This window comes from Nansenia antarctica (assembly GCF_963989245.1).
Source record: "Nansenia antarctica genome assembly, chromosome: 14".
Taxonomy (NCBI): Eukaryota; Metazoa; Chordata; class Actinopteri; order Argentiniformes; family Microstomatidae; genus Nansenia; species Nansenia antarctica.
The window spans coordinates 9,162,860-9,173,152 of NC_137684.1; the positions used below are offsets into that span (position 1 = coordinate 9,162,860).

At 42.5% G+C, this 10,293-nt stretch overlaps 1 protein-coding gene across 1 annotated transcript; it reads right to left on the reverse strand.

The window, feature by feature from the left end:
• Positions 1 to 3,084: 3,084 nt before the first annotated feature.
• On the reverse strand, positions 3,085 to 9,989 carry LOC308169805 (uncharacterized protein; the record flags this gene model as incomplete). The annotated part of the gene is made up of 21 exons (XM_080544551.1): positions 3,085 to 3,163; positions 3,415 to 3,478; positions 3,786 to 3,872; positions 3,972 to 4,098; positions 4,227 to 4,324; positions 4,556 to 4,626; positions 4,878 to 4,941; positions 5,249 to 5,335; positions 5,435 to 5,561; positions 5,690 to 5,787; positions 6,019 to 6,089; positions 6,341 to 6,404; positions 6,712 to 6,798; positions 6,898 to 7,024; positions 7,153 to 7,250; positions 7,482 to 7,552; positions 7,804 to 7,867; positions 8,175 to 8,261; positions 8,361 to 8,487; positions 8,616 to 8,722; positions 9,986 to 9,989. The coding sequence occupies 21 exons, from the start codon at positions 9,987 to 9,989 to the stop codon at positions 3,085 to 3,087; spliced, it is 1,809 nt and encodes a 602-aa protein (XP_080400677.1).
• Between the last annotated feature and the right edge of the window lie 304 nt (positions 9,990 to 10,293).

Sequence of the window (10,293 nt, forward strand, 5' to 3'; positions counted from 1 at the left end):
AACAGCATACCCCTCCATTTCCCCTTGATTTCTGTAATTTTGGTGTCTGTCCACTTTGTCTCCTGCAGTACCAGAACATCAGATGTGAAAGTCACCAGCACCTCCTCCAGCTTCTCCATGTTATTGAGCCCATTGATGTTTATGGAGGAAAGCGTGACCATTGAAAACAAGTGTAGAAGGATAAATATGTTTACTGCCATTTTTAATTTCATTTCTTCTTTCCCTCCACGTTCTGCTGCTTTGATTTGCGCTTTAGTTTCCCCGCTAAAAGCGCCCTCTTCCTCCCTCCCACTATCGTCAACAGCTCAGACTCGTCTTGCTCCCCGCACCCATCGTCACTGTTTGTTAACATCTTTTCAGATGCTTTCGGGGGGGGGCTTACTGATACGGCCCCTCGTATCCGTAAGTTCATGGGGGTTCCCTCCTTTGATTTGTTGCCTGCCTCTTGTGCTTCTCTCGGGCGCGCGACTCTCGGGGGCAAAGGCTCTTGTTGGGAACCTCTCCCCACGGTCGTCTGTGCGCTCCCTTGCAACTCCGATGCCTGGGTTACCCCCATAAAGCTGTCGAGGCTCGACCCCATGCCCCCCCCCCCATCCCACTCTCTTCTGTCAGTCCCGACCACCTTGTGCTCTGAGTCTCTGACACAGTCTGAGCTGTCAACGATACTCCCTCCTCCATCCCCTCTTCCTCCTCTCCCTCGCTCTTCTCTTCCTCTTCTCCCTCGCTCTTCTCTTCCTCCTCTCCCTCGCTCTTCTCTCCCTCTTCTCCCTCTCCCTTCTCTCCCTCTCCCTTCTCTTCCTCTCCCCCCTTTCCCCCCTTCCCTTCTTCCTCCCTCTCCCTACACTTGCATTGGGATTCCAGGTCCCCGCACCCCCTGCACTTGTTTTCAAAAGTCGCGCATTCCCTCGCATAATGCCCGCTGCGCCCACACCTTCTGCACTTGAACTTGGGACATTCCCGTAGGATGTGCCCTGGCTGCAGACACATCCTACACACCTTCACCTGTCTGTCATGAATCACCCGGAAAAAATCAGACCCATTGTCCGTCTCGAACTTGGTCGAGTACGGCAGCGATTTTACAACATCATTAAATTTCACTTTTACAAACGTGTTCCTTCGCATATGCTGGTCCCCGGCCACATCCTCCTCTTTATCGGGGAGACCGCGTGCACCCCCCAGTCTGTTAATTTCCTTAGAATGTCCCCGTCCTTTGTGTAGACCGGCAGTCCGATGAAGGACACCACCATTTCGTCCCCGCACAGTCACCATGACCCTCGTCTCGTTGATCTTGAAGCCGTCGAGCAGCCTCTCTTTCCCCTTCGGATGGCTCATCGTGATCTCGTACTTATTTAATCCTATGTATCTGCAGCCCACGACGAGCCCGCACACCTCCTTCGTCGCCCGGAGCAGCGCCATCATGGTCACCTTCTCCTCGCCGACCAGCTCCACCGCCACCGTCAATTCCTTGCTGTAGGCTGGCACCTCTCGCTCCTCTCTCCTCTCTCCCTCTCGTTCCTCCTTCTCCGCTTGCGCCCTCGCTTCCGCCGCCTGTTTCTTCCTCGCGATTCTCTCTCTCTCCTCTCTTATTTCATCTCTCACTTTCTGTCTCTCCATCTCCTCTCTCTCTTTCTCTCCTTCTTTCGTCTTGCCTGTGTCCGTGTTCTTATCCGTGTCGTCTGTCGTTCCGCATGCCTTTACCATATTGAGCCGTCCGAGTACAAACAAAACGAAAAAACAAAAATATCCCCCCTAACAGCAAGCTGCTGGGGGAATAAACTCTCACACACTAACTCTCCTTTCACTCACACAAACTACGCAAATATTCAAACACTTAACTCTCATGCACACAAACAAATTCCAAGAGCTCACGCTGCTATCCCAAACTTTTTACGACAGGTCGTATTCAGACTGGTATGGCCGTGAGCAAGAGGACCATGACCCTAAGCATCCATATGCCTGTGCCTGGAGCACTCTTGTTCATGGAACTTTATTATAGTGTATGCATGTTATTTAATTATCTTGTATCCACCTAAGGTGACTAAGAGTAGCCTGAGAACATTCGAATGCTTAGAAGTTAGTGACATTACATTAAATCCATGACAGGAGCCGATCAAAATCCTAAACTGCTTTCCAAAATGTGCATTTCATGGGCAAATTCATGTTTGCAAAAAAACCAAACATGAAAATAACATTTCCACATCATCTTCAATGCAAAAACAATAATTCCCACATAAAAGGCGCATTGATAATGTATATTTGAAATCTTAATCTCAAAGACCAACGTTAAGAATATTAACCTTTTGTCCATGATGCATTGCTGTATTTTACCATGACAAGCAACTAATCCTGCTGATTTGATCAAGACAATTTATTAGCTTAGTCTGTTAGGTCAAGCTGCCATAGGAGCTCTCCCCCTCCTACACCCCAGAGCCTCAACCTTGATATGAGCTCATCAAAACAAAAAACGCTGCAATACCTTGCCATCACAAGGACAGAACGTCCCCGCTCTACAGTCATGTGTGAGGAATAGAAAGCGACAAGGGATTTCCCCCTCTATCTATTGTTTTATTCAGCCCTACAAAGCTCAAACTTATTTGACAGCAGATGGAGATCTCAAAGCAGACATTTCTGATACAGATAATGAAACTTTGTATTGCACAACTGAAATGTGTTTAATGAAGAACTGGATGAATTAACATAACGAGGAACAATCCGTGTCATTTGCACACACAAAAAAAACAAAGAAACATACAGAGACAGAAGACATTAGCAGCAACATTCCTGGTGGTGCCCCCCCAAAACACAGCACAAGCATTACCCTCTAAAAGTAAATGTCACAAAATGTACAAAAACCAACAAAAAACCCCACACAAAAACACTAAAAAAGCCAGTCTGTTAGCTTGAAGTTCTTCTTTTATGCTGAATGTCGAAACATCTCGGCTCGTCCTCCTACAAAAGTTATCGGGGGGGGGGGGGCATATTTAAGGGCACAGGGTTTAAGTCAAAGAAGTACAGCATTTTTTAATTTATTTTTTTAGCACTTTACATTTTGCTTCAGTAACCAAACTGGCTGACGGTAAAATATTACTTACACATTTTCCAGGGAAGGGTCTTTGGAGCACGGGGTCCAGGGATAAGGTTGTTAGTAGTGCTCAACTCGGGCCTGTAAAGGAGGATCAGTTTGTTAGGATAGAAGGAAGGTGTTCTCAGCCCTGTAAAGGAGGATAGAAGGAAGGTGTTCTCAGCCCTGTAAAGGAGGATAGAAGGAAGGTGTTCTCCGGTTTGACATTAAATCAACTGCTCCAGTTTGAACAGTTCACATGATAAATACCCTATGAAGTAAGCATCCTGTGGAGGAGAAAGAGAATAAGACATTGTATTGTGTGGTGGAAAAATTAAAGATGAGTTACACACCTGTTCTGATCGATCAGGTGTGTGGACACGCCCCACACGAAAGGAGACGCAACGTCATCTGCCTCTGCAACAACAGAAACAGCATTATTATTACAACATCATACAATAACCTTTCCTTGTTCCACACCCTGCTGGGCATGCTTTGAAAATTAAATGGTTGCCCGAATTAGGTACAGCTCCCCAATGCATTCAGTTATGCATAGAAATGATCAGTATGTCTCTTAATTAGCACGGCATCTGTACATCTGAAATTTGCATTGGCTCAAGTGTGCATCAACTTCACACTGGGATATTTAGTCACTCACATTTAAAGTCATAAAAGCATCTTTGGGCTTGAATTAATCACAGGCCCAGCTCACTAGAGTACCGACCTTTATCCCAGTCCTCCTCACATTTGGTGTTTGGTATCCAGGTGCTGACAGGGACGTGCCACTTGCTCTTCACCTCAGCACTGTCCACTGTTAACCAAAGAACCTGGTTAGACTCACTACAAGGAGCAAATGGGTTTTATTGACAAAGATAGTATCATTGAAGATACAACAACATTTAAATCTTACGGTCTTCGCTATTCACAGATCTCCTGTCCTCACAGTTCAGGATGTGGTGTGATAGCTCATGTTTGGGCATCAGGTGGCGGGCATTGAAAGGGCAGGTTTTCAATGTATTGGCTAGTTCTGGGTGATTCGAAAAAGACGAAAAAGATGCTTTACGAAAAAGAGCATATTTGAGAACATCTCATTTGAGATTTCAATGTCTGCAACGGCAGACTACTCCTACAACAGTTATTCCACGACAAGCACTACAGTTCTTACCTTACTGCACTTGATCAGATGGTATGGGAAGCGGCTGCCACGGATCTGGTGGTTCTTGTCATATGGACACTGAAGGAGTTTGTTTGGGTCACTGGCATCTTTTATTTCTATGAGCAATGGTAAGAGAAATGTGAATGAGAAATCAACATCACTCAATTCAAACGTTGGGTAAAGTGTGGTTCTTTTTAAATATACATATAGTATATAAGATAGGAATATGTGAAAAACATAGGAAGGACATCCTAAGAAAATCTTTGTCTTTTTCAATATTTTAGCACTTTACATTTTGCTTCAGTAACCAAACTGGCTGACAGTAAAATATTACTTACACATTTTCCAGGGAAGGGTCTTTGGAGCACGGGGTCCAGGGATAAGGTTGTTAGTAGTGCTCAACTCGGGCCTGTAAAGGAGGATCAGTTTGTTAGGACAGAAGGAAGGTGTTCTCAGCCCTGTAAAGGAGGATAGAAGGAAGGTGTTCTCAGCCCTGTAAAGGAGGATAGAAGGAAGGTGTTCTCCGGTTTGACATTAAATCAACTGCTCCAGTTTGAACAGTTCACATGATAAATACCCTATGAAGTAAGCATCCTGTGGAGGAGAAAGAGAATAAGACATTGTATTGTGTGGTGGAAAAATTAAAGATGAGTTACACACCTGTTCTGATCAATCAGGTGTGTGGACACGCCCCACACGAAAGGAGACGCAACGTCATCTGCCTCTGCAACAACAGAAACAGCATTATTATTACAACATCATACAATAACCTTTCCTTGTTCCACACCCTGCTGGGCATGCTTTGAAAATTAAATGGTTGCCCGAATTAGGTACAGCTCCCCAATGCATTCAGTTATGCATAGAAATGATCAGTATGTCACTTAATTAGCACGGCATCTGTACATCTGAAATTTGCATTGGCTCAAGTGTGCATCAACTTCACACTGGGATATTTAGTCACTCACATTTAAAGTCATAAAAGCATCTTTGGGCTTGAATTAATCACAGGCCCAGCTCACTAGAGTACTGACCTTTATCCCAGTCCTCCTCACATTTGGTGTTTGGTATCCAGGTGCTGACAGGGACGTGCCACTTGCTCTTCACCTCAGCACTGTCCACTGTTAACCAAAGAACCTGGTTAGACTCACCACAAGGAGCAAATGGGTTTTATTGACAAAGATAGTATCATTGAAGATACAACAACATTTAAATCTTACGGTCTTCGCTATTCACAGATCTCCTGTCCTCACAGTTCAGGATGTGGTGTGATAGCTCATGTTTGGGCATCAGGTGGCGGGCATTGAAAGGGCAGGTTTTCAATTTATTGGCCAGTTCTGGGTGATTCTAAAAAGACGAAAAAGATGCTTTACGAAAAAGAGCATATTTGAGAACATCTCATTTGAGATTTCAATGTCTGCAACGGCAGACTACTCCTACAACAGTTATTCCACGACAAGCACTACAGTTCTTACCTTACTGCACTTGAACAGATGGTATGGGAAGCGGCTGCCACGGATCTGGTGGTTCTTGTCATATGGACACTGAAGGAGTTTGTTTGGGTCACTGGCATCTTTTATTTCTATGAGCAATGGTAAGAGAAATGTGAATGAGAAATCAACATCACTCAATTCAAACGTTGGGTAAAGTGTGGTTCTTTTTAAATATACATATAGTATATAAGATAGGAATATGTGAAAAACATAGGAAGGACATCCTAAGAAAATCTTTGTCTTTTTCAATATTTTAGCACTTTACATTTTGCTTCAGTAACCAAACTGGCTGACAGTAAAATATTACTTACACATTTTCCAGGGAAGGGTCTTTGGAGCACGGGGTCCAGGGATAAGGTTGTTAGTAGTGCTCAACTCGGGCCTGTAAAGGAGGATCAGTTTGTTAGGATAGAAGGAAGGTGTTCTCAGCCCTGTAAAGGAGGATAGAAGGAAGGTGTTCTCAGCCCTGTAAAGGAGGATAGAAGGAAGGTGTTCTCCGGTTTGACATTAAATCAACTGCTCCAGTTTGAACAGTTCACATGATAAATACCCTATGAAGTAAGCATCCTGTGGAGGAGAAAGAGAATAAGACATTGTATTGTGTGGTGGAAGAATTAAAGATGAGTTACACACCTGTTCTGATCAATCAGGTGTGTGGACACACCCCACACGAAAGGAGACGCAACGTCATCTGCCTCTGCAACAACAGAAACAGCATTATTATTACAACATCATACAATAACCTTTCCTTGTTCCACACCCTGCTGGGCATGCTTTGAAAATTAAAAGGTTGCCCGAATTAGGTACAGCTCCCCAATGCATTCAGTTATGCATAGAAATGATCAGTATGTCACTTAATTAGCACGGCATCTGTACATGTGAAATTTGCATTGGCTCAAGTGTGCATCAACTTCACACTGGGATATTTAGTCACTCACATTTAAAGTCATAAAAGCATCTTTGGGCTTGAATTAATCACAGGCCCAGCTCACTAGAGTACTGACCTTTATCCCAGTCCTCCTCACATTTGGTGTTTGGTATCCAGGTGCTGACAGGGACGTGCCACTTGCTCTTCACCTCAGCACTGTCCACTGTTAACCAAAGAACCTGGTTAGACTCACCACAAGGAGCAAATGGGTTTTATTGACAAAGATAGTATCATTGAAGATACAACAACATTTAAATCTTACGGTCTTCGCTATTCACAGATCTCCTGTCCTCACAGTTCAGGATGTGGTGTGATAGCTCATGTTTGGGCATCAGGTGGCGGGCATTGAAAGGGCAGGTTTTCAATTTATTGGCCAGTTCTGGGTGATTCTAAAAAGACGAAAAAGATGCTTTACGAAAAAGAGCATATTTGAGAACATCTCATTTGAGATTTCAATGTCTGCAACGGCAGACTACTCCTACAACAGTTATTCCACGACAAGCACTACAGTTCTTACCTTACTGCACTTGAACAGATGGTATGGGAAGCGGCTGCCACGGATCTGGTGGTTCTTGTCATATGGACACTGAAGGAGTTTGTTTGGGTCACTGGCATCTTTTATTTCTATGAGCAATGGTAAGAGAAATGTGAATGAGAAATCAACATCACTCAATTCAAACGTTGGGTAAAGTGTGGTTCTTTTTAAATATACATATAGTATATAAGATAGGAATATGTGAAAAACATAGGAAGGACATCCTAAGAAAATCTTTGTCTTTTTCAATATTTTAGCACTTTACATTTTGCTTCAGTAACCAAACTGGCTGACAGTAAAATATTACTTACACATTTTCCAGGGAAGGGTCTTTGGAGCACGGGGTCCAGGGATAAGGTTGTTAGTAGTGCTCAACTCGGGCCTGTAAAGGAGGATCAGTTTGTTAGGATAGAAGGAAGGTGTTCTCAGCCCTGTAAAGGAGGATAGAAGGAAGGTGTTCTCAGCCCTGTAAAGGAGGATAGAAGGAAGGTGTTCTCCGGTTTGACATTAAATCAACTGCTCCAGTTTGAACAGTTCACATGATAAATACCCTATGAAGTAAGCATCCTGTGGAGGAGAAAGAGAATAAGACATTGTATTGTGTGGTGGAAGAATTAAAGATGAGTTACACACCTGTTCTGATCAATCAGGTGTGTGGACACACCCCACACGAAAGGAGACGCAACGTCATCTGCCTCTGCAACAACAGAAACAGCATTATTATTACAACATCATACAATAACCTTTCCTTGTTCCACACCCTGCTGGGCATGCTTTGAAAATTAAAAGGTTGCCCGAATTAGGTACAGCTCCCCAATGCATTCAGTTATGCATAGAAATGATCAGTATGTCACTTAATTAGCACGGCATCTGTACATGTGAAATTTGCATTGGCTCAAGTGTGCATCAACTTCACACTGGGATATTTAGTCACTCACATTTAAAGTCATAAAAGCATCTTTGGGCTTGAATTAATCACAGGCCCAGCTCACTAGAGTACTGACCTTTATCCCAGTCCTCCTCACATTTGGTGTTTGGTATCCAGGTGCTGACAGGGACGTGCCACTTGCTCTTCACCTCAGCACTGTCCACTGTTAACCAAAGAACCTGGTTAGACTCACCACAAGGAGCAAATGGGTTTTATTGACAAAGATAGTATCATTGAAGATACAACAACATTTAAATCTTACGGTCTTCGCTATTCACAGATCTCCTGTCCTCACAGTTCAGGATGTGGTGTGATAGCTCATGTTTGGGCATCAGGTGGCGGGCATTGAAAGGGCAGGTTTTCAATTTATTGGCCAGTTCTGGGTGATTCTAAAAAGACGAAAAAGATGCTTTACGAAAAAGAGCATATTTGAGAACATCTCATTTGAGATTTCAATGTCTGCAACGGCAGACTACTCCTACAACAGTTATTCCACGACAAGCACTACAGTTCTTACCTTACTGCACTTGATCAGATGGTATGGGAAGCGGCTGCCACGGATCTGGTGGTTCTTGTCATATGGACACTGAAGGAGTTTGTTTGGGTCACTGGCATCTTTTATTTCTATGAGCAATGGTAAGAGAAATGTGAATGAGAAATCAACATCACTCAATTCAAACGTTGGGTAAAGTGTGGTTCTTTTTAAATATACATATAGTATATAAGATAGGAATATGTGAAAAACATAGGAAGGACATCCTAAGAAAATCTTTGTCTTTTTCAATATTTTAGCACTTTACTGTTCTTTTCATTCACAATGATTCCTTCAAAGTGAGCAACCTAGTTTATTGTATAGAAAACGTAGAACTCTCAAGGTTCTACCTATGCAGGTTTCCAGACCACTCTGGAATCACGTATGACTGATTGTGATGAATACAATAACCTCTGAGAACCAAGAGAAAAACAAACAAGTTCCCTCTTGAATTCTAAAAACAACTTGAAACTCAAAATGACCCGAGTACTAGGATTGCAACTGGTTAGATAGTGTGCAAGAAATCAAATGGGTCTATTATTAGTGCAGTTTCTATGCCCAGCTCCTTGCTTAGATCAGTGGGAGTTGAGGAGTTAGTGAGTTGTATTTTTGGATAGAGGGAATCGATGGAACATGGCCTCAGGTCTGCAGAGCCGGGTCCTCAGAGCCATGCCTGTGTGGAGGCGGTGTTGTGAGTTGTGCCACTGGTTCTGCAGCTGCTGAGTTTAAAGGATGAAGTCCTTATTGCTATGAATGAGTCATGGTGCTCAGTGGACAGCACCATCATTTAGTGTAACGCGATCATTAGCATATTGTAAATGTTTAAACTTATTTCAAGAGACTGAAAGTCGACTTGCTCGGAGACAGTATGACATTATATAATGAATTATATAAATACTTATAGATTTTTTTGTGGAGTATGATTAAAGATTGGTAAAGATTGCAAAGAGCCTAAAAATCCTTAAGAGTTGTTTTATCTTTTCTTGATTCACATCCACATAAACTGAATTGATTTGATACATTATTTGAACAAACATTTCCAACAACAGATATGAATAAATATAGATTAAGAAAACTAAACAGTGCTCATATGCATACTATACAAAATTCCTTATTGAAAGAGGACTTCTAGTGCCATCTACTGATGACTCTCTTGAATTACAATTGCTCTAAAACTTGTTGCCTTGCTAAATGCTGACATCTAGCGGGATGACATTGGACATCACAACCAAACAGTCAATGTTGATAGCCCAGTCGGCAAATGAATATTGATACAAATGAATTCAAATGCACTGCATTCCATGTGTAACTAAATTCCAGACAAATCAACAAAAAAGGAAAATGTTCTAAGTTACTCATACTCTTCATAGATTGTAAAGCACTGTTATAATCTACCCCTTTTGTAATTTGTACATGTTACATGTATATGAAATGTACATGTGAGGTGTGCTAGTGAACCAGATGTATTTCACTGTTTATGTGATAGTTCATCCTTTCATCCAATCATCTTTATGTGTATGTCAAGTTTCAGACAGGTGCTTTACAATAAACGCATTAGATGTTAATGAATTGATAGAACTAAACACATCATTCTCTTGATGATTAACACCCCCACTTATCTTATTAAGTGGTTGAAATATACTATAGTCATACATCATATGAC